We start from the raw sequence: 25907 nt of genomic DNA on the forward strand, positions 1-25907 counted from the left end.
CACGTCAGTCCTCTTCTTCATAGATGAAGGGTTGTATAAGCTCACTAGATGGACATGGGAGCCTTCTTTTCAATATCGAAATAGTACTTTGATCTTCCTCCTGCATTTGTATCTTGGAAGCTAGAGCAATAAATGTGTCTGCATGTCTATTCGTCAATCTTGAATTATGTTCACATCTCACTTTTGAGAATTTCTTTAAAAGTGACAAGACAATAGATCTGTATAATGCAAGCATAGGCTCTTTAAGAGAAAACTCACCATTTCTCTATTTTACAATGAGATTAGAGTCTCCATGGATGCACAAATCATTGACTCCGACAACAATGCCCTTATACAACTCCAGAATCAAGGGTTTATACTCTGCTTGGTTGTTGGTGCAAGGGAAATCTAGCTTGAAGGCCAATGAGATAGGATCTTCTTTATTAGGTATGTTCACCTTTTACATCTCCTTTGAATGAGCTTGACTGTTGTAAGAATTGAAGGATGACTCATCTGGGACAATGTATCCTTAAAGACAATGTATCACACCTCAGACTAGTTCAAGGTGATATCTGCTTTGAATTTCATCAACACTACTCATATACAATAATTCACTTGTCAACTAAAAATGTTACGATAGTTTATATTGTGCGATGAAATTAAAAGTGAAACCAATTTTATTATGAACAATTTTGTTTAGGTTGGTGATCCAATCATACGAGGTAAGAAACGGTTCAACACGTTTGTCAACCTTTCTGTTTGGAAAAGCTGCATTCCTTTTATTTATCAAAACGAGCATTATATTACTCTCATCTTTGAAGTACTCATCTTACAACTTGAAGGCAATTTATTAAAGGGGCATTTTAAAAAATAGTCCTTAAAAATAAGATATTTTTAAAAATAACTCTCTTTATAATTTTAACTATTTGTAGTCAAGTTGGACAAAATTATCCTTAATGAAGTTACACGCTATGATGTTACACGCCATGTACAAAAATCTATAATAAGCCATGGTTAGCGTGTTACACGCTATGTACAAAAATATGTGACACACCATGTACAAAAACCTGTGACAAGCCATGGTTAGCGTGTTACACGCTATGTACAAAAATATGTGATACGCTATGTACAAAAACCTGTGACAAGCCATGGTTAACTTGTTACATGCCATGTACAAAAATATGTGACAAGCCATGTACAAAAACCTGTGACAAGCTATGGTTAGCTTGTTACACACCATGTACAAAAACTTGTGATAAGCCATGGTTAGTGTGTTACACGTTATGTATAAAAATATATGACACGTCATGTACAAAAACCTGTGACAAACCATAGTTAGCGTGTTACATGCTATGTACAAAAATATGTGACAAGCCAAGTACAAAAACCTATGATAAGCTATGGTTAGCTTGTTACACGCCATGTACAAAAACCTGTGACAAGCCATGGTTAGGTTATTACACGCCATGTTGAAAAAAAATACTGTTGTTACACGTCATGCAAAAAAACATGTTACACATCATGGTTAAAAAAGGTTGTTACACGTCATGTTGAAAAAAAAATATTGTTGTTACATGCCATATTGAAAAAATATTGTTGTTACACCACATATTCAAAAACATTTTGTTACACTTTAATGCTTAAAATGTAGTTGTTACTTACGAACCAAAACTTCAAATCCTCTCAACTTTTTTCTTTTTTTTTTTATTTTTTTGATAATTTGGCACAGATTAAAGTGTTTCTAACATGTTTTCATAAATTAAAATACAAATATTTTTTTTATCTAAAACACCTACTTTGACTAAAAATAAAAAAAAAATCTTTGAAAACCTAGATTTATAAATTTCAAAATTTTGAGTTTATTGGTATCTAGGTCCCGAATTGATTCAAGTAAAAGCTATTTCATACATTTGTGATTATTTCTATTGTTTTAGTTTTATCGAAAATACCTAAAAATCGAATTTCCCAAATAGTCACCTACCCAAGCACGTCAAAACTATTGCTTGATGTCTTGAAAGCATAAAAAAGAGAAATCTGAAAACACGGGAGAGAAAAATTGAAAGCATAGCAGAGGCATGCCAAATAGAGAAATCGATAAAATTTGAGAGACTGGGATGGTGAGAGAGAAATTCGAAGCACAAATGGAGAGAAATTGAGAGAAATTGTGATGAATGGTTTAATTTAGAGAAAATTGTGAGAAAAAAACTTCGTGATAAAGTGATTTCAAATATAATCGCCCATATAAAGTTATCTGTTTCTACCCAAAAATAAACATGAGTAGACCAAAATGCCCTTAAAAATATCGTTTCAAATAAATGCTAAACTGTTTGAGCTATCTACCTCCCGCCAGAGAGAAAATGAAAAACATTAAAAATAAATGAGCGCAGCTGTTTGGGCTCGGTCATCTTTCTCTGTCTCAACTCTGGCAAGTCTCTGTTGAGCACCATCGTTGTCAGCTCTCTCATATCTCTGAACTGTATGAGCTTTGTCAACTCTCTGTTGAGCACCATCGTCATCTGGTTGTGGTCTATCTCTCGGCATCTGGCCACATTATCGTAGATTAACACACCCTATAGCAGAGATGGCATCAAGGTACCTGTTATTGGGTTTATTTCTGCAACACACTTAAATTTTTGAAACATTTGGTGTAAATGATAAGATGGATTAGAAACATTACCTAGAGTTGTTACACACCATGCATTTATAACATGAGTGAAGAGTTATTTTAGCGTGTCACGACTGTTACTAGCGTGTTGTGGGCTAACTAGTTATTTGGGTTGTTAGCGTGTCACGGCTGTTCCTGGGGTGTGGTGGGTTAACTGAATTTATGGGTTTTTGGCGTGTCATGGCTATTCCTAACATGTCATGGGTTAACTAGTTTTTTGAGTTTTTAGCGTGCCACGGATGTTGGTGTAACTAGTCAGTAATTACAGTGATGCATGGCGTGTCACGACATTTAACTTGATATGCATGAGGGGTTACAACATTTTACGTTATATGCATGGCGTGTAACAACACGACTGACAAATTTTTGATCACGGCATGTATTATGTAAAATGATTGACAATATTTTTTTCAACAGACATATGAACCAAATACAGCAGATTCACCTAGGAGCCCACGCAGACTTTATGAGAATAGGGCCTAAGAAATGGGCACGTGCATGTTCACCGGCAAGGAGATACCAAATGATGACATCCAACATTGCGGAATGTGTTAACTCATGCTTGAAGCATGCAAGACAAATGTCGATCACTGTTTTGATCAAGTTCATCAGAGACATGTTCCAACGTTGGTTCCATGAACTTGATCAACCCTTGGGTTGCCAGGCAGTTGAGTAAAAGGTTCAATGATGCACATCGCTTTCTAGTTAAGCCTATCAATCGAGTGGAGTTCAAAGTTAAAGACGGGAAGATGGACGGACTTGTAAACCTATCCAGGAAGACGTGTTCATGTTGTGAGTTCCAAACAGATTTACTACCATGCAACCATGCCATTGCAGCAATAAGGTCAGAATATCTTTATTTCTTATTTGAACTGTAATTGACATAGCATTTACATTGTGCTTGAAGATTGAGTTTTTTGTGTTTTTCAGTAAATGCAATCGTGAAGCCATTGAATTCTGCGCTGACTACTATAAGACAACCGTTTTTGTGGAGGGTTATTCAAGATCCATTAGGTCGGTCGGGCATCCTAGTGAGTGGGACATCCCCCCTCATGTGAAATAAATTGTCGTCTTGCCCTCACCTTGGCGAGGCCAAGCAGGAAGACCTAAAAGGAGAAGGATTCCATCAGCTGGTGAAGGTAGTCGAGCACGGAGATGTTCGCAATGCAAGAGGTACGGGCATAACAGACAGAACTATCCATCCCCATTTGCAGTTTCATCCACAAATTCGGCACCATCTCCAAGTCAATCGCTGACTCCACAACTGCGTCGACCCAAAGCATGTTCAAGTTGCAGACAAATCGGTCACACAAGCAACAACTAACCAATACAAAGGACAATGTCTGAAAATGTAGGGTGTGTTGTGAATGAAGACAACCTGACCGCCTAACTAAATGTGTCTGAAAATCGTAGTTGAATTCGTTTTGCTTTACGGATTTGTCTGTTCGATCATTCTATGAGGCACTTTTAGTTACGGACTTTGTTGCCAAACATTTCAGGCAGACAAGCATGTCAAGGCCTCTGTCTGATCAAGATCATGTTAAAGTACATTCTTACATTGTTTGTAAAAATTTTTTCGATTACAATCTCCATCAGACAGGAGCCATGTATTTGCTTATCTGCCTGAAATGTTTGGTAACAAAGTCTGTAACTAAAAAGACCTCATAGAATAATCGAGCAGACAAAATGTCAAGATCCTCATACTGTATGCGTTGGATCTGCAAAACATGGCATAAATGCACCAGTGAGTTAAGCCATAATGTGCAACAAGGTATACAGAAGAAATAAATAAGGAATAAATGTGAGACACGCCATGCATAACAAGTAAAATGTTGTGACACGCCGTGCATATCAAATAAAATATTGTAACACGCCATTCATAACAAGAAAAATGAAATGACACGCCATGCATAACAAGTAAAATGTTGTGACACGCCATGCATAACAAGTAACATAACAAGTAAATTGTGCTGACACGCCATGCATAACAAGTTAAACATTGTGACACGTCATGCATAACAAGTAAAAGGTTGTGGCACGCCATGCATAACAAGTTAAACGTTGTGACACGCCATGCATAACAATTAAATTGTTCTGACCTGCCATGCATAACAAGTTCTGATGTGTAAATTTAGATGTATTATTTTATAATGGCAGGATAGAATTTTGGCCTGAAAACAACTGAAAAAATAAGGGAGGATGGATACAGAACAATTTCATGCTGGAAACAATTAGATGGATGGAAAAATCTATATATTCAATGTTAATCAATGTAATGTTGGGTTGGTGCAGCCGGTGTGCCTGGAAGAGAAAGACGACGAACCTGAAAATTAATTAATGCCAACTTGGGGTGACACGCGATGGCCCAATTCTTATGACACGCCTACTAGAAGCAGATTAATGGCGTCACACGCTGAGTATCTGGAGATTTATGGTGTGACACGCCACAACCCAATTGTTCTGACATGCTGAGTGGAAGTAGATTTATCGACTGACACGCCGAGTGTTAGTGATTTACGACGTCACACGCTGACTTATTGTAGATTTTTGGGGTGACACGCTGAGTGCAAGCATATGTATGTTGGGACACACTGAGTGGTACCATGTTTAAGGCGTCACATGCTGACTTCTTGCGACTGTGTATCAAATTAAATATATTGTATATAGAAAAGGAAAAAAATTATTGGTATCAAATTAATTGTGTATAGGCAAAAAAGTTAATTGTGTATCAAATAATTGTACAAAGTATATTGTGTATACAGAAAGAATTATATCTGTTTACAATGAATTGTATACAATAAATTACGTATACAAAAAATGTGTATAAAATGAATTGTATAAAAAAATTTATGTGTACTAAAAAAATTGTACAAACAATGGCCTATATGTTCAGGGTTCGCTCTCACAACTGTTGGAAAAAATTTTCAGAGCATATTGCCGACGCATATTTGTAATCATATTCTGCTTAATTTCGATCTTTTCTGATTGCAAAATATGCTCGATGTACCTTATCATGAACATATCGCAGCTGACACTATCATTCTGCCAATACACTTTAGCTTTTAGTAAATGAATATCCAATGGCATCGCGTCAAATCCCATCTCTTCCGACGTATGTTGTTGAAATAACAGACTTGGTGGCAGATGAATGGCATCATTGTCGTCAAGGGTGTCATCTGACCTGCACGAACTCTGTTATCCTTAGCATCCGAAGTTCTTGTTGAGTCCACCATCTTGATCGTCCACCTCACCAAGTCGATCTTCGCAACCACCCAATGCCCACCAACGTTGCAAGGCGCAATGATGAAATCAACATCTTTCCATTTTTTGGCGTACGTTGGCCTTTCACCCTCCACATAGCCCTATAACTCATCTGAAATTTGCATTTTGGCTCGAGCATCTTCTGTTGGAAATTCAGTGTGTAGCATACGGATGGTGTCCTGTGAAACATGTAAACATTAGCTTACACTTCATGCAATCAAAAACTTAGTATTTATAGAATTGAACAATTTTCAAATAAACTTACGAAGAATATCGTGTCAACCACGCATGCACAGGTAGTGTACAGCTTCAAATTCGGCCCTATCATTCGCTTGCAGAGTAGGCTGAGGCATGCGTCGATATGTTCACTTGTCATTTCCTCATTGGGATCCTCTAAGGTTATGAAAAAGTCAGCCCCTTGATCCCCTAAGATACCGACGTTATGCCTGCATATGTAACATAATTAATTTCATAAGTCTTGGTGGATAACTGTTTTATTAAAAAAACAATATTTGCAATTTTATTTACGAGCTTACCTCGCGGACTCCTTTTTCTTGAAAGCTTCGTAGTCTTCTACTATTTTATCCCTCACATCTCGACGGGTCACTAAGGGGTCGACGAATGGGCTTTCCATGTATTTGCTAGCCATTTTCAACCGTGCCCGTTCAGTTAGGTTTGAAATTTCTGCTGCACCATGATGGACAGCAGATGACTCTGGTGACGACGACCGTATCTCAACTGCATCAGGAGTGCTCTCACGATAAAGAACAATAACTCCTGCTGCTGCGTTGACGAATGCATCGGTCGGAGCAAGATGCTCTCCTTTAGCATCATATGACTGAAGGGTGACATCCACTGCCACAGCTTCTTCGACGACATCATCTACATGAGTTACGTGCTCTCCGTCAGCACCAAGAACGTCATCGTCAATGTCAACACCAGGTTCATGATGCTGTCCATCATCGTGCTCCAGACCAGCACCGTGAGATGGACCGCCTTACAAAATTGGAAAAATCATTAGTTATCTCATAAAATACCACAAACCATAAATAGTAAAATGTTGTGACACGCAGTGCATACCAAGTAAAATGTTGTCACACGCCATGCAAAACAAGTAAAATGTCGTGACACGCCATGCATAACAAGATAAACTTGGTGACACGTCAAGGATAACAAGGAAAATGTTGTGACATGCCATGCAAAACAATTAAAATGTTGTGACACACCATGCATAACAAGATAAACTTGGTGACACGCCAAGGGTAACAAGCAAAATGTTTTGACACACCATGCATATCAAAATCAAACGTTGTGACACGCCATGAATAACAAGAAAAATGTTGTGACACGCTAAAGCTGACACGGCAATAACTAACTATAATACAAATGTCCTGACCCGCTAATGATCAAAAACCAGTTAAACCACTACCACTTAACCCAAAAAATCATCAAAACCATCAAGAAAACACAGTCTAAACAGTTGTTAAACGTAAACCATCAAAATACAAGCGAAGATAGAATAATGTACTTGTGATTTAAGGCCGTCCAGAATCCGACCAACAATACGGTCCTCAATCGTCTGCATTACTACACTCAATGACTGAATTGAAGCCTTCAACTCCAACATATCTTTTTCATGCTTGCGCATGATCCGTCGGAGCTGACGGGTTGTGATTGCTCCGTCATTGACTGTTATCGACTGGGTCAACTATAATAACATATATAATTGTGTTATTCAATAATCATATATGAAATTATTGAATATTAATCATTACAACTTTAATATCCTAACCGGAGGCTCATTAGCAATCTGTGATGGAGCCGGACAGATGGGTGCTTCAGGACCTATCGTCGCTTTCGCATACTGCAATTACATATTTAACTGTGTTATTCAATAATCATGTATGAAATTGTTGAACATTAACTGTTACAACTTTAATATCCTTACCGCCAGCTCGTTAGCTATCTGCGGTGGAGCCGGACCGATCGATGCTTCAGGACCTATCATCGCTTCTGCAAACTGCAATTATATATATAACTATGTTATTCAATAATCATGTTTGGAATTGTTGAACATTAACCGTTACAACTTTAATATCCTTACCGCTGACTTGTTAACTGTCTGCGGTTGAGCTGGACCGATCGGTACTTGAGGACTTATCGTTGCTTCCGTAAACTATAATTACATGAATTACTGTGTTACTCGATAAACATATGTGGGAATGTAGAACATAAACAGTTAGAACCGATCTTACCGATGGATCGTTTTAACTTTACATCTGAGGAGGACCCGTGGGTGGTTCTAAAGCTGTCGACCCATGGTCCAATTGCAAACATAGAAATGTTATTCGATAATCACAAATAGAATTGGAGAACACAAAACCGTTACAATTGTCCTTACCGGCTGTTCACTGCCTTGACCATGGTCATCCTCTTCATCCATCAACTCATCAACTAAAGCAGCAACGGTGCGCATCCGTTTTGTGCCACCAAAGGCTTTTTTCTCCTTCAAGCTTCTCTTTTTTTGCCTCGCACCTAAGCACCAATCTGACCGATCCTCCATGTGCCCTATTGGCACGTACTCGTGGCCTTCCGATAATGGGACATCAAGGTCCACAAAATACTTTCAGAGGGCCTCATCCGCGGTGAGTTCCAAAGTCTCCAATGTCCACAATTACAAATAAACAAATAAAATGTTGTCATTATCGAATAGGAAAAATTATTTTACAAATATAAAGCAAAAATTAGCAGTTGTTCACTCACTTGGTCATATGACTCTAACTTCTGAATTGCCTTGTAGAAGTCTTTTGGCTTCTGATTACAATCCCATCTGCACATTCGTGGGTGGACGTTGTCTTTTGGACCAAAGGGGGTAACTATTTTTCGGAGGGTCAAAATTGCCTCTATTGCCCAGAACTGCATGTCAAATGTAACCATTATCAGACCGTCAATCATAAACGACTGCACCCATAAATTTTTTGTTCGAAAGAAAACTGAAAAATGTTACGTTTTAGTACTTATATCACCCATGCGAATCCATAAATGTTGTAGCGTAATCGAGTTTCCTTTGTCACGCTCAAGTCAGGAACTTCGAACCCCTTCAAAAGGTAGTCCAAGGTCAGCTTCCAAACATAGTGCTCCCATAGGAAGACATTCCAAGCGTCGATGTCCTCCACCAATGACAACAACCAAGGCGTCACCCGTCTATGGTAGTTTTGACCAAATAAAATGTTATTAGCGATCAAGATGAGTGCCATCTTGGTCTCGTCTCCTGGTCGCTGAAAGTTACCCCCGCGGAAGGTATCAAGCAAAGCCTACAGCTTAACGTTGTCCTGCCCGTTCCAGTATCTTGCATGAATTCCATCCGCAGCAACCTCGTACGGTCGTCTGAACTCATCGAGCATTGGACCAAACTTCAACTCGATGATGAGGCAGAACTCCTGCTTTGATAGCCGCGCCTTACTCTTGCCAATGGCAAACCATAGCTCGTGGTCCATTGATTGCCTCTCAGTGATCCGGCGAATCATGATGCTATGCAAGAGACAGGTGCAAAAGTACCCCTGCGGATAGACGTCCAGGAGCATTCCAAAGCAGGTACGCTTTACTGGATCATACTCCCCCTTCTGTTGGACAATCTTTGTGATGTAATGCAGCTGCGACCACTTACAGTGAGTGTTAATTGCGACGTTGAACGCCCACTTCTCCCTCGGCACGATCAGCAAACTGTCAATATCCTCATACTGTCTGCGCTAGATCTACAAAATATGACACACATACACTAGTGAGTTAAGCAATCATGTGCAACAAGGTACACTGAAGACATAAATAAGGAATAAATGTTGTGACACGCCATGCATTACAATCAAAATGTTGTGACACCCTATGCATAACGAGTAAAATGTTGTGACACGCCATGCATAACAAGTTAAACGTTGTGACATGCCATACATTTCAAGTTAAACGTTATGACACACCATGCATATCAAGTAAAATGCTGTCAAACGCCATGCATAACAAGTAAAATTCTGTGACACGACATGCATATCAAGTAAAATGCTGTGACACGCCATGCATATCAAGTAAAATGCTGTCACGCGCTATGCATATCAAGTAAAATGCTGTCACACACTAATAACTAACTATAATAACAATGGCGTCACACGGTAAACACCCAAAACCGCTAAAACCACTACGACTTAACCACAACAACCATCAAACCAACAAGAAAACACAGTCTAAACATTTGCAAAACAAAACAAAAAACCCGAACATATCAAACAAACCCAAGAAAAAATCAAAAAATTAACAAACATAAGAATGTTGCGAATTTGAGACTCACTGACCTCTTCATTCATGGCCGACATTTTTGCTATTACTATGGTTTCGTTTCGCTTGCAAAAAGCCTTCTCGAACACTCCGATACCGGCGAGAATGAGAAATGAATCACACAAACGTTACGAATTCTGAATAATAACTGTTTAAAATGAAAAATGGTCTTCTAATATTCTTATTTATTCTGAAAAAGGGAAATTAATTCAGTGAAAGTCTAAAGGATTACCACGTTAACTGCCCGCTTTTTTTTCCTTTCTCTATTTCAAACCATGATGTGTCAACTGCTCAAGCACTACCGTGTCACACACTCTAAACATGACCATGGCATGTCACCAACTCTAAACTCTAGCGTGTCACAGATTCTCTCTATGGCGTCTCACCAACTCTGAACGCTAGCGTGTCACAGATTCCCTCCATGCCATGTCACCAACTCTTAATCTGACGTGTCACAGATTCCCTCAATGGCGTCTCACCAACTCTAAACGCTATCATGTCACACATTCCCACCATGGCGTGTCACCAACTCTAAACTCTGGCGTCTCACAGATTCCCTCCATGGCGTTTCACCAACTCTGAGCGATGCCGTGTCACACATTCTCAACATGACGTTTCACAAACTCTAAACCATGCCCTGCAACAGCCATCTAACATATGGCTTGCTATAACAGGACCATTTCCTGCTTTGGATTCACATCTTTCTCCTTTCAATTCACCACCGTATCAAGGATTTCTGGTTTCACATCAGTAGCCAAGCTTTTCATTCATGACGACTTGTTCCTCATTCGATTTAATATCTCTCTTCTCCTATTATCTGAATGCTATGTCCTAAATCTTTGAAAACTCATCTCATGCAACATTATTTTGTTTTGCACAACCTTCGAAAAAAAAAATTTAGGTATTTTGCACGACCAATCTTTGCATATTTTTTTTTCTCTCATTTTTCGCCTGTTTGAGAGTGTACGCTAACGAAGACGGCTCATTAAGGGCATTTTTATCTCAAAATCTTTTCTGTTGGCTAAAAACAGTTAAAAGTATCTTGACGTTTATTTACAAAAATACGTTATTTATAAGGGCTAAAAAAAATCCCTTTTAATTTATTTGAAATAGTTTAAAGGGTATTTTCGTCAAGTCAAAATTAAATATGGTTAAAAACAGTTAAGCTTATTTTAATGGTTACTTTTAAAATATCTTTATTAAGAAAGGTCATTTCTCACAATTTTCTCTTTATTAAATATACAGAGTCTTTTAGCGGTTAGGAATTCCACTAAATTAAGCCAATTAAAACAAAAGGCCCAGTGACCACATATTGGGTGATTACTCAAGTAGTATTATGCGTTTGTGAGAGAACGATTGTCACAATGTCAAAAACCTGAAATAATACAAAGAGTTTTTTTATCCTTCTTAGAGTTAGAACGAATGTTGCTTTAAGAAAGAGAATGCATAAATGCAAATTATTTATACCAAGTGGAAACCTAGCTGGATCTGGAATAAGCTTCAACTTGAGCAATTTGGAGGTGATCAAGCTAGTAATTGGGCTAAATTTGGTGTTGTTACGACAACTAGGCACTGGAGAAGGAAGGAGCGGGCAGATGCCCCCTCTTTCTTTCCTTTTTTGGCTAAAAAACCAACTTCCCTCGAACTCATTTGGGCCCCCAAGTGGTAACCATTTTGATTTTTATTCTTATGATTAAATCCATGTCCCCACATTAATAATATCAACCTCACTAATGGGCCAATAGGAACGTAAAATATGTATAGTTTGGTAAATAAATGTTGTTTGCTATAGAAATCCGTAGAAGATGCATGCTGCTCCATATCTAGAATCGAGTCTCCCTTGATTAAAATCAACACAGTCCCTCGGCTTATATATTAAGGTTGTATTATTCACATATGCACTCCATCATCAATTTCTTTTTAGTTTCAAATCCCTCACACTTTACTCGAGCCATGGCGTTTGGTATGAGTACAGCGATTTTCCTCTTTATGCTGGCGCTTTGTGGCGTCTCCATGGGGGCCGTGCACCAGGTCGGAGACTTTGGTGGATGGAACATTGTTGCTCCAGTTGGTTACCAAAAGTGGGCTGCAACCAGGAACTACCACGTTGGCGACGTTGTTGGTAACTAATTAAGCTCCCCGATCCTCTGGATTTATACTCTTTTCCACTAGTATTTGATGATTTGGTTACATGATAAAGTTGGTTTAATTTGATTGCAGTTTTCAAGTACAACAAGCTGTTCCACAACGTGCTCCGTGTGACACACCAGAACTTCAAGTCATGCAACGCAACATTGCCGATTGCAGTCTACTCCTCGGGTTCTGACACCATGACCTCACAAGGCCCGGCCACTTCTTTTTCATCTGCGGTCTTCCTGGCCACTGTCTAAGCGGGCAAAAGCTTCACATTGAGGTCGCTCACGGCCAGGAAAACCTTCCACCTTTTGCTTCCGGTGTTAATCACTTACCACAGTCAGGCTCAGTGTTTTATCAGGGGTTGGCACCCAGTTCAGAGAACATAGAACCGATCCCTGGCCCAGCTCAGAGCGGTGCTCCATCTCTCAAATTGTTCAACGTCTGGGTGGCTCTGGCAGTCCTTGCATTTGGATTAGGTGTTACTGGCATCGGTTACTAGCTGATTGGGTTTCATTTTTAAGTAATTGTGCCAATGTTACAGTCTTCTATTTATAAATAAGCTTAAACTGACGACAGGCATGTTTGAAATACACTATAATGTTACTCTGCTCTTTTGAATTGATGAAACAGTGTTTGAATTGAACGTGATTGGTAAAAAACAATGACAATTGTTAGAGAAGAAAAAATCTTATATAATATACAATTATATAAGTTATAAAAGATCTAAATTGTATATTTCGAAATCTAAATTATGTATATATTATATAGATAAATAAAGTATATATATATATATATATATATATAAAGTTAATCTTAATTTTATTTATAGTCAACTCTATTTAAAATATTCTTATTCTAATAAGATAGTGTAGTCTAATTAGATAATATTATTGTATGATAACTCTAACTAAATAATTTGTATAATTATCTTTTATATATGGCTAATCCTAATCTTATTCATAATTTAATTCAAACTAACAAACAATATTACAGTATAACTCTAATAAGATGTTATAATCTAACTAGATAATAGTATTGTATAATAACTTTAACTAAATAATTTGTATAATTATCTTAACATTTTCTTCAAAATGATATTATATGCAACTTGAGTTTGGAATTAAACTAAGATAAACTAATTCTTGAAATCAATTAAATGTTGCATGACGTGATGACATGGCGAAACACGAAACATGTGACAGATTGTTGTGATGTCAAAAATTTTACAAATAAAAGGAACTCAAACTCAATTGGACAGTCAAGAAAATTTATGAAAATATGACATTTTGGGATTAAATGTATGCAAGTATTAAGTTCTATTATAACTAAAACAATAATATTATATATATATATGTTATTGTTCTTTAGTGCACAAAAAGGAGAGAAATTAATATCATAATGTTCAAATTTCTCCATTTTTTCTGACAAACATCATAATAGCTTTTCACTCAAATGAATTTGAAAAATTATGACAAAAATTAATAACTTGTTAAAATTTTTCAAAGATATTAATAATTACCTTTTCAATTAAAATTTTTAAATATTTTTATAAATAATATTTCAATACATCGGTTTTAATTCTCAATTTTAATTTTCATAACTTAATTTAATTGACAACTTTACCAAAATTTACTTAAGAAAGTTTACGTAAATCTTATCTTCAATTCTTTTTTTTTTTATCTTGCCATTTTATCTTTTAATGTTCAAGCGCTTAATTTATTTATAAAAACTATGATTGAATGACTACATTATCCATAGAAAGGATACAAACATATTAAAACTTTAAGACTTTTATGTAAATATATCTTTTAAATTTTAGAGAAGAAAAAAAAGTAAATTTTGTTTAAATTGGAAAAATAAATAACCAATTAAAAAATAACAATAATTAATGTCAAAAGTATATCGTATTTTTTATTGTTGGCATCCGTTTCAGAATACAAATCCCTTTTGGTATGGGAAAACCCTTTTCATGCAAAACTTGAAGAGATACATGTATTTATAGAGCCAGTCAGCCAGCACCGTGGCTTTTCTTCACAAATTAACCAACTCGTTGCAAACGCTATCTTTTACAGTCTTGCTCTCTCTGTTGCTTTCTTGCTCTTCAGTTAATTGATTTCTTTTGATAATCGTGGTTCGAGTATGGCTTCTGCTAAGAGAATCCTGGCTTTCCTTTTGATGCTGGCTTTCTCTGGAGTCCTCCTTGGTGCCGTTTACAAGGTCGGCGACTCTGCTAGTTGGAGTATGAAGAGAAATATTGATTTCTTCTTCCCCTTCTTCAACCTCCGATTCAGAGCAAGTGGGTCAGCGACTTTCTCCGTAAGTTTTCTAAGCAATTATCAATTTTCCTCTGTTTCTCCTTTTCTTCTTTATTTTTTTATTTTTTTGAGAGACTCTGCTTCTTGGTGTTGTTACGATATATACCTTTTGCTACTACATGACCGCCTTTTCTTTATCACGCAGTTTTCGAGTAAAACAGTCAATTTTACAATATGAAGCAAGTGAGTTTCAACGATTTCCAATCATGCGGCGGGACTTCCGCTATCGCCTCCGACACCTCTGGTTCTGACTCCATCCCCCTCCCCTCGACAGGCCCGGCGACTACTTCTTCATTTGCTGAGTTCCTGGCCACTGCAAGCCGGCCAGAAAGCTGACGTTTTGGTCACGCCATCTTTCCTGGGCCCAAGAGCAAGTCAGAAGCCCATCTCCTTAAGGTTTGCCACTTGCAAACCCACAGTCAGAGATGTCGGCACCTGGCCCAACTCCTTAAGCTTCCCTAGGCATTGTGTCTTGTTGCATTTTGTTTCTTGGTTTTTGCTTCAATAACTTTGTTCGGGCGGGATTTTTTTTTTTTTTTGTTATTTAATTTGGACTTGTCCTATGGTAATTGGCTTGTTTAATCGTTAGATTAAACAAATGTTCAATCAAGTAAAATACATCGTTCTAATTTTGCACCTTACATGATTTTCTCTATTTGTACTATCAAAGGATTGGCGTTTCTTGCGAATCTAACGCATTCAATTTCCATCTAGAAAACCAAATAAATATTAAACCTCAAAAACAAAGGAAATATCAGAAATACAGCCACATTAAGATACTTTTACCTTTTTTACATCAATACTTCCCACCAAAAAGGGAGGAAAAACTAAACTTTCAACCCATTGCTGAACTCTTAATATAAAGAAGATAGGCGAAATAACCTACAGTAATCCCATTGTCTTCTAGTTGTTGTGATAATTTATTTAACAGATCATTTTCGAAAAATAAAACGAAAGCAACATTACGCAGGAAAATAAAGCTGGAAAAGAAACTGGACGGAAGCTTAGGCACTAATTCTAGTAAAAGACTGTCAACGGGACAGAGAAGGGAGGAGGTGAGGGCAGAGGAGGTAGTATTAATATTTCAAGTAAAAAACATAGGCGAAATTAGTTATAGCAAGTAGTGCAGTACCAAAATTGAAATGGGCTTCAAAGATTTCTTGGGAGGGGAAGCACCGAAAATATGTATATAAGATAATAAGATTGTGATTAATACATTAAAGCATGTAATAGGTCAAGTCCAAGCTATTTTTATATGGTCCTTTTAACTCTTTAATTTAATTCTTTCATGGTCCGAGGTTTTTTATTAACATTTCCTTTATTAATTTATCAAAAAGAATCACAATTAATTGCACTATACCGCATTAATTCTATACATTTACGACACTGATTGCAAATATCCTAAACGTATTCTCCTCTTCTTCTTTTTTAATTGTTTCCAAAAGAATCGTTTCTTTCCCTAATCTGGCATCAGACATGTTGCTGTAAATAGGGTAACTTTTCCAACAACAGATAGTCAATCAGTCATCAATCTGTCATTAATTTGCCCTGAAATCCCTCTGCCTCTCTCAGCCCCACCTCTTGTGGTTAAGCCATGGTTTCTGCTAAAAATGCAATGTTTATGTTCACGATAATTGCTCCTTTTGCTATCTGTTTTGGGACTGTTTACAGGGTTGGTGATGCTTCTGCTTGGCATCCAATGTTCGATTACCAAAAATGGGCATCTTCCAAGAAATTTTGTGTGGCTGACACTATTCGTAAGCTATTCTTCCGTTTCTAAAACAACTTGTATTTTTCTTTTGGTGTTCTTGTTCTTTCTGTTTACCAAATGCCGTATGTTTGTATGTGTAAGCTTGTCATTTGCTTTTTTATTCATTTGTTAGGCTATACGACTAATATATTTGTCTAAAATTAAGAGAAAATTTTGATGCTTACAACAGATGGACCAAACTAAGGGGAAAAGCGATCCATTTACCTTTATATGATTTATTGCATTTCTCATTCTCTTTGCACTAGGCCTTGCCCATCCTAAACCCTTGTCTCATGTCTAGCAATATCTGCTTTACATTTGTTTCAGCTCCTAATTACATTAATCAAACATAGACAAAAATGCCTTTGATTTGTCTTGGTTTCTACTCTAAGACTGCTTGCTACATAAATTTTATACAAGTCATTCCGTCATTCGTGAAATAACTACCCCTTGCTCTTGTTTCGTCTGCGGCTGAACTTTTTAGTGCTATGATTCAACCCCTACTACAACCACGCAACCCAGACCTTTTTAGTCTTTAGCTCTACAGGAAAATACAGCTTCTTTGATAGGGTATTAAATAATTCACTTTGCAGGTTTTGAATATAATGCTATCTTTCACAATGTGAAGGAAGTTACTGAACCAAATTACCGAGCATGTAATGCAACAAATCCAATTGCAACCTACTATACTGGCAATGATTCGTTCACCTTGAAGCAGCCTGGCCACCGCTACTTCCTTTGCGGCTTCCCCAACCATTGCAAATATGGGCAGAAGGTTGACATCTACGTCCATGAAGTTTCCAGCCCCAGCCCTGCTCCAGCTAATTCACTTCCATTGCCACCATCTCCTGCAGCTGAGAATCCAGCTACAAGCAGTGTTCGTACCAATAGTGCTTCATCAATCCATATTTCCATTGTTCAGATTGCCATTAAATCCGTGGCTATGGTTGTCCTTGCATATTTTGTTTGATTATGTGTTAACTCCTCTTTAGATTATCTAGCTTGTTGGAATTTCATTCATCAGAAAACAAGTTTGATTGGATTAAACTGTCTCGCAAACGAGAGACAAACTTTCAATAGCACTGTCTCCGTCACTATAAATCCATCTCCTTTAAAAATGCTTTGGAATAAAAATTGTTTTCCTCAAAAAAAAAAAAGAAATAAAAAGAAAACGTTGTTAAAAGTTAGATCCGCAATCCTCTCAGCCGGCCTCTCACTAGCCTGGTCTCTCCTCTTGAAAAGTGATGGCCTTAAATTCAATGAATTAAATGTTTGCAGTAACCTACCTTCCATTTGACCTTGAATTTCAATCAATGGGTTGCTATTGTTTAATGGCGTTTCACTGCAATGGTATAGCATCATGGCTAATCTGAAAGGGTGGACGTGAATCTTGCTGTGGCCCTAGCTAGTTCACCCTCACCTAAATTACTGTTGCATGAGCATGGGTGGCAATACCCAAATACCCAGTAGGCTTGTAGAGATGATGCATTATGGATTTACGGTTTCAGTATTTTACTTTGTACCTTGATAATCCAATTGGAATGAAGAATGTAACTTTTTGTATTGGTTATTATTTATGCATAGAATCCATGGGATAAATGCCAAAAATGGGACCAACGTCCATAAATTGAGTGGAAATTAATTCCTCCAAAGATATTTGACGATTTTTCCTCCCCATACTAGAAAGAAATCCAATGGAAGAGAGACATAGTCACTCAGGGAAAACATTTTTTGTCCTCCTTCGCTTGTCAACTGGGCATATGCCCCAGTTGCCAACAAAATCATTGCAGATTTCTCTGCCCTTGTAATTCCGTACAAATCATGGACAAATTTTGATCGAGTTTGATTTGAGAGTGGGGGATGGCCGTTGGCCCTTGATGCACATTCTCAAACTTGCAGAGATACTGGTCGAGCTCCCATCATGAATGCAAGAATACTTCTCATGGATGGTTCACATTAACTGCTAGGGGCAGGTGTCCTCTCCAAGCCCAAGAAGATGCATGTCCCATATAAGCCAAATTTATCGTACCTTATGGGTTTATTCCATATTAAAATGAAAATGTTGGGGGGGGGGGGGGCAGAGATCAGGGTCAGAGAGGGTTTTTTCCCCTGTTTCCTTTAACTACTAGTTTGGATGACCTGGTAAATCACATTACAGCTAAAAATAAACCTTTATTTATGAGAAGAAAACAATTGTCCTCAACAATTAAAACATAAAATTCTCACTCAATATTTCAACTTTGAAACTTAAAAGAAGGGAAATCATTGTAATGTGTCAACAACTTTGATGGGAAGGTTATTTGTGTTCTTAAGGAAAAATTGAAAAAGCAGAGAGAGACGGATCAGATGAGTGAATTGCAACTTTTTTTCTGCTAGTATTGTTGGGTTAAAAAAAGTAGATGGTAATATTCATATTCCACATGAATGCCTTGAGTCTTGACCAAATGTATCTGCTTTCATTTATACATCAGCTTTAAGACTAAGAGTTACAACAGTGAGCCTTTAAGACAACAATTTGAGTTAGAATTGCCATAATATATGTCTTGGATACCCTGTGACTGTGCAGGGTGTGTCTGGCAGGCATCTTAACTTGGAGAGAGATGTATAAAAGTATAAAGGAGGCAGCAAATTCCTCCAAGGCCAGTATTTTGTTTAATTCACTTATTTAGGCGTTTCTAACCAAACCTTCATCCTACTTTCATAACAAGGAAAACGAAGTAATGTTGGATGAAGTAATTCACCATCGATAAAGATAATAATAATTGGGAATTAGAACACCAAAAAAAACAATAGACTGAAATAAAAGGTCACAGGCACTTTAGTGTCTCTATTTACTTATTTTGGCATAGAAAAATAGTACGGGATTTTACTCTTTTTATATGTGTATGTTGGATTCAATCAACTGTGTATGAAGGAATAACTTTGAGCTTCCTCAATCCTGTTTTAGCAAACAGAATGCAGCCGGCTAGCAAATTCAATCACACTATCATATTCTTGCAAGCCATTGATCCCAAATATACCGTCTTAGAATTTAATTACCAAAATGGAAAGTAATTAGAAAAATGAGTTCCAAAACAACTAAGATTGAATAGCGACTGTACCGAGAAAATTAAAATCAAAGGCATAAAACTTTATTTATTAAGGAGGTGCTTGCATGGACGTCCAACTCTGTTCCTACATTGATTCAGTTTGAGAATTAAAAATGGAGAGAATTCAGAGAAAAGAGTGAAGAAGGAAGTTGCAGTAGCAAAGAAGATGGGAGAAAGCATTAAAGAAGGAAAAGCGGGAGCCGAGCCGAGTAAGAAGCCGAAGTTGGCGCTTCCCATAACCCCAAAAGAACACGTGCAAGGACAGTCCAAACAAGTAAGACTCTCACTACCTAATTAGAGAAAGTAAACTCTCAGTAAAACCTAAAAAAGTAATTTAAAAAATAAACGACAAAGGGCAACTGAAGAAGCACACTGCGAATATAAGATAACCACCACCACCAAAAGGCCAAACCATCCGCTTCCTATTCCTCTCCTCACTCACTCCCGGTTTTAACCCTCTTTGCCTCTCATCTCAGAGCCCAGTAGCCCGCAGAGAAAACTATAACATCTCGCTCTCTCAACTTTCACTCGTCAGGCCACAGAGATTTGAAGTGCGAGAGAGAGAGAAAGAAAGAGCGTGCAAACATTATATTTTTGCTTATCGCCACCATTAATGCTTATCAGCAACAAACCGTGACTTGAGCCAAGCTCTCTTTGCTTTTTTCACGGACTTGCCAGACGCCAGAAAGCAATCAATCAAACCAAAAGATTAAAAATTATTAAAATCTCCAAGGCTTTTTTCTCTTTTTTTTTTTTTTTTTTTTTTTGAGGGGGCAAAGAGTGGAAGTGCCTGAAATGGAGCTGAGTAAGGTAACTTTGGAGATCTTCACGAAACTTGAGCAAAAATGGCTATCACACTGTGAAACCACTAAGAAGATTCGAATCCTCAGCATCGACGGTGGTGGAACCACCGGCATTGTCTCTGGTGCCGCTCTTATCCACCTTGAAGACCAGATCCGCCTCAAAACTGGTGATCCGCATGCTCAAATTGCTGATTTCTTTGACATGATCGCAGGCACCGGTGTCGGTGCTGTTCTTGCTGCCATGCTCTCTGCCGACGATGGTACAGGCCATCCGCTTTTCACTGCTAGAGAGGCGATCAAGTGTATCACTCAGAATAACTCCGAGCTCTTCAAAGTTAATAAGCTGGCCGGAGTTCTTCACCGGCAGAAGCGATTCTCCGGTAAGAGCATGGATAAGGTGCTGAAGGAAATGTTTAAGAGAGAAGATGGAACGGTTTTAACACTGAAGGACACGTGTAAGCCTCTCCTGGTTCCTTGCTTTGATCTCAAGAGTTCAGCTCCCTTTGTCTTCTCTCGCGCCGACGCGTCCGAATCACCTAGCTTCAACTTCGAGCTTTGGAAAGTGTGCCGCGCCACGTCAGCCACTCCCAGCCTCTTCAAACCTTTCGCATTGACGTCTATCGACGGTAAGACCTCCTGCTCCGCTGTGGACGGCGGCTTGGTCATGAACAACCCTACAGCCGCGGCGGTTACACACGTGCTCCATAATAAGAGGGATTTCCCGTCGGTTAACAGCGTGGAGGATCTGCTGGTTTTGTCGTTAGGCAACGGTCCGTGGTGCGGAAGGTCAAAGGTTCGCAATAACTGCGAGTGCTCAACTTCCTCCGTTGTTGACATTGTGCTGGACGGAGTCTCGGAGACCGTAGACCAGATGTTGGGGAACGCTTTTTGTTGGAACCGTACGGACTACGTTAGAATTCAGGTATGTATATCATAATATTTTCTTTTCATGTATCGATGCTCTGTTTGGTTCTTAAGAAAATCGTTAATCCGTGGTTAAAGTAGTAAGACTCGATTCAAGTGTGAGTCTTTTTTATAATTTTCCTCGGTCTTCTGAATGGCCAAACAGATTTCAACGATTTTAAGTTTTCTTTTCCTTCTGGACTTAATACAATTTGGTGATCGACGGTTTGGAACGTACAGGCCAACGGACTGGGGAGAGAAAGGATGGTGGGGCCGAGAATGGAGGAGGTACTGAAGGAGAGAGGAGTCGAGTCGTTACCGTTTGGCGGGAAGCGGTTACTGACGGAGACCAATGGACAGAGAATTGAGAGCTTTGTGCAACGTCTTGTTGCCTCCGGAAAATCCAGCCTTCCTCCAAGTCCCTGCAAGGAATCGGCCGTTAGCCAACTCGCAAACGGCCGTTAGCAACTTCCTTTTTCTTTTTCTTTTCATATATTTTTTTTTTTTGTCCTTTCCTTTGTTTTTACTTTTATTTTTGTTTTCTCTCTTAACCCTTTTGTAAGTTACCAACCTCGAGTTTTAATTTAACCGTGCCCTACATATGGGGCAAAAATAGCTGCTGCTAATTAGTGGATGTCTGGGTTGTGGCGGAATTAGTGTAGATTAATTAGTATTAAGTTAATGATGATTTAAATGACATGCCATTATTATTACCAACATTAAGTGTATCTCTTTTATGATTAACTTTGCCCGGTGGACCTCTAATGCCAAATTCAACCGACTTCTTTTTGTTCCCATACAAACATTGTCATGCGCAACTATTTGGCAGCAGTATTATTATTAATGTTTTTAAGTCCAAATTTCAGTTTTTTGTGCATTTAAACGGTTAATTCATCCAACTTTTTCCAACGGAGAATGCCACATTACTTCGTTGGTGCATTGTTTCTTTTTCATTAATGAAAAATTTTAAGCTCAGCAATTAATGTGACGCTGTTAATTTTGAAAAAAAAAATATCAAATAAAAAGTTTTAAAATTACTTCAACTAACTAAAATAGAAATCAAATAATATTGCAAAAATATCTTTCACTATGTATATATAAAAAGGATACCTATATGATAGCTTTCATTTTCCCATCTAAATGTACCAAATGTGAAGGGTAAATAATGAAAATTATCAAGTGGTCCTCAAGCAATAGGGATTCAAGGTAACTGGAGAGGCAGGAGTTTATAAGAGAAGCTAAATTAGTGCCATCACATGTCTACATTCCAGATATTGAATCAAGGTCCAAATTCCAAAGGACCACCCAGATCTCTTCCTAAATGGCTCCATAACAATTTGTGAATTGAAAGCCTTGCGAAAATCTCTAGCTTGTGCAATGCAATAAATTTCTATACCATTTGCAGGAAAAGCGGTACACTACTCGAGTTCAACATTTTTACACATCTATGAATAGAAGCTTTATCTTAAGATTGAGGTAGCGCTGAGCCTAAGCTACCATGACAACTCAGAACAATTTTCATCCGAGCAAATTGTGAGATAAGTTCACGCAACCAGAGAGGGGGGAAGGGGGCCCTGCCAAACAAAAACCATGGGATCCAACTTGGAGAGTGGGGCACATTACTCCTCCTGCATTAAATAAAATTTCCCTTTTAACTATGCCCTTCCCACCCCTTTTGTAAACGTTGTAGCTGTGGTTACAAACAGAAGAATAGACACGGAAAAGGAATCAAATCCTCTTACTGTTAGATGGATATCTTACACTGTCAACGGCCAAAAAAACATCTAACATCAGTCAGTAAAAAGTATGGAGGGAAAAAAAATAAAACTTTTTCTCTCAATGATTTCAACGTTTTTTTAGTTTTCATTTATAACATGCTCCTCTGAATTTTCTTTGTTCCCTCTTTTGGTAGGTAAGTTCGGTGGAGGATTGGAGCAGCATGTACTTCTCCCACTCCCCTTATTTCTCTATCCACTTGCGAGTTGGCATGAGACAATCCCAGTATTCACCTTCACTTACTTGGATTTAAAATGGTCCCTGATTTGTTGCCTTGTGGCTTCCCATTTGGTTTTTTTGGCTTTATGAAATTTCATATTCTGAGAGGGTGGGATACTTTAATACCAGTTGGGTAGAATATACTTCACTCACCTCTCTAGTATCTTTCGATTTGGGGATGATAATGACATTAGTTAAAATAAGATTTACAGCCGTAATTAAAGAAGACTGGATTGTTTTCACCTTTCACTTCCTGGATAGGGTCCGAAACCCGCCACCCCCCCCCCCCCCCCCCCCCCCCCCCCCTTCTGGCTTGGCCAACCTGTTTGATGTGGACTCTGCTGAGCTCTCAACCCCCCCACGGCCTGGCCCTACGGTGGTGTGGGGAGGGAGGAGGACCTCCAGTCTAGTTATTCTTTTTACAATGGTAGGGGGACCTCAACCGTGACTAGCTAGCTAGTTAATTAATTCCAATTCCATTTATCTCAAACAAATTATATATAGGGAGTGATTGTGTTTGTAAACATGATTTTTGGAAATTTTCATTTGGAAGCAAATTATCTACTGTATATTTTTTCATAGGAGCAGGCATACGTGTTTAGACCTCACATGAGTCGATCAAGCACTCAATTAATGTAATCGCTGATTCATTTTTCCTTTTTAATATGTTGGCTGAGTACGAGACAGCGCTAGATTTGTACCAAAACATGGAAAAAGACAAGTTGATTCTCATCCAATTAACTTTTATATACAAACTAAGAAGCTGCTAATCAACCGGGGATGCTTGGTTAAGGAAATTGTTATTTTGGCTCAATAATCGTACCATTATCTGACCCCCTGCTTTGCTTTTTTTTTCCTTCATCACTTGGATTAAGTTGACAAGATTTGTTTTTCATGTGTAAGGCATTATTATTAATTAAATCTTCCATTGTTTCATGCTTTTACTATTTGTCTTTGTTTTTTTATTCATTTTTCTTTTTTTTTTTACCTTTCACTCTTATTTTGAAATTAAATGGGGAAAATGAGAAGAAGATTCGAAATGCAATTTGAGGTATTTCATCAAATTGTAAAATTGTCCAGCTACAATATTTTTATGGTAAAAATACCATAACATGCAAAAATATTGGTGATTTTGTTTTCAACAATGTGTATGAAGAATTAATGAACACATGTAATGGAAAAATTCACCTAATTTTCAAATTTCTAGTTATATATTTCTGTGGTACATAAAAATTCAAGGATAAATAAATTATTTTATCTTTTAAATTTAAATGAGTTATGTCTTACAAAATTATATATTGAAAATTAATGTCAATAAGACATCATCGATAAAATTCGACTCCAAAACTATTTATAGAAACAAACAAACTTACTAATTAACAAATTTAATAAATCTTTAGGTCACAAATCATATTATTACATGCAAGAATCAAGATATATATATATATATAGCTTGCATGTGACTATGTAATTTGAGTATTGATAATTTCTTTCACCATCCAACACCGACCCTCATATCTCAATTCCATTTTGACATTTTAATTGATTAAAATTCCATTTAAATGACTAAAAATAATATAAATTGCAACCAAGAATATGATCCATGGAGATCTTGATCAACCCCACCATTGATATGTATGCAGTTGGAGCACCCTTCAAAAAAAAGGGGGGGTTCTCTTCTTTCTCGAACAAGGAACAACCTCCATCTCCCACTCAAAGATATATTTAAGCTTTGTAGCCCCAATCCGTATTTAATCCCTTGTTAGCATTTGTTACAACAACATACAAACCTAAAAATCTTCCAACCTAGGCTTCGCTTGGCAGGCAACTCGAAAGGCATGGTAGTAAGCGGCTCCAGGCTCCCCACTTTGCTAATGCCATAAACCCTTGCCCAAGCCACACCACCTGAACCCGACAAGATGGAGTCCCCTGCCTTTTGGACCCATCTATCCCCCACCCACTCAAAAATTATAATTTATACTAAAACCCTTTTGCTTGCAGCTTTGGCTGGTCACCTCTGTATTGTTTTACGTGTACAGAAAAGTTTATGATAATACTACTGCTGCGCAATACGTGGCTCAATGCTTTTCCTGTTTAGTGTTAGATTCCTTAATTAATATATTATTATAGATATTTTTTTGTACTATACTTGCTATAATATTGGTTGGATTCTTTTCTAGTCACAAACCTGAAACAAGTGGTTAGAGTGCCCCATTCTTTTTTAAGAAACATTAAATAATGTGCTGATGGTATAAGAATCAATTCATAGTATTATACACAAATAATCATATATAGAATTGGCAGAAAGTTAAAAACCACAGTTGCCCTTCGTTTTTTGGCCCCGATATTGGATGCAAACTCTATCTCTTTCCTTTTATCAAATTCAGTGCTCTGATTCCGTTTCTCATCTTAACTCTCTTCCTTTCTTTTTCGGGTACAAATAATGATTTGCTGTGAATTATTGGCATTTTGTTTTTGAGTAACATACAAGCATTAACTATTTCTAATAGAAAGCACCTGAATATTTATTTTATTGGTTGATGTATAATCTTTTTGTCTAAAGAATAGGGTTCGAATCCCCCCTCCTCTAATTATAAAAAAAAAATTATTTTTAATAAAAAGATGAGAGATATATAATCATATAGATATATATTATATATATGTTTATATGCTTATTATAAATAA

General features: G+C 37.6%; 2 protein-coding genes and 1 pseudogene across 2 annotated transcripts; all 3 read left to right on the plus strand.

The window, feature by feature from the left end:
• The first annotated feature begins 12184 nt into the window (after positions 1-12184).
• On the plus strand, positions 12185-12866 carry LOC18613351 (chemocyanin-like). Its single transcript, XM_088810331.1, has 3 exons — positions 12185-12353; positions 12452-12600; positions 12705-12866. Exons 1-3 carry the CDS (start codon positions 12185-12187, stop codon positions 12864-12866), a joined length of 480 nt encoding a protein of 159 aa, XP_088666457.1.
• Positions 12867-16276: 3410 nt separating this feature from the next.
• On the plus strand, positions 16277-17402 carry LOC18613353 (mavicyanin pseudogene; annotated as a pseudogene).
• A 2758-nt stretch (positions 17403-20160) lies between these two features.
• Positions 20161-21944, plus strand: PLP9 (PATATIN-like protein 9). Its single transcript, XM_007050547.3, has 2 exons — positions 20161-21246; positions 21468-21944. Exons 1-2 carry the CDS (start codon positions 20317-20319, stop codon positions 21690-21692), a joined length of 1155 nt encoding a protein of 384 aa, XP_007050609.3. The 5' UTR covers positions 20161-20316; the 3' UTR covers positions 21693-21944.
• Positions 21945-25907: the final 3963 nt, after the last annotated feature.

The sequence above is a fragment of the Theobroma cacao genome, chromosome 1 (genome assembly GCF_053813885.1).
Source record: "Theobroma cacao isolate CCN51 chromosome 1, ASM5381388v1, whole genome shotgun sequence".
In the NCBI taxonomy this organism is placed as follows: domain Eukaryota; kingdom Viridiplantae; phylum Streptophyta; class Magnoliopsida; order Malvales; family Malvaceae; genus Theobroma; species Theobroma cacao.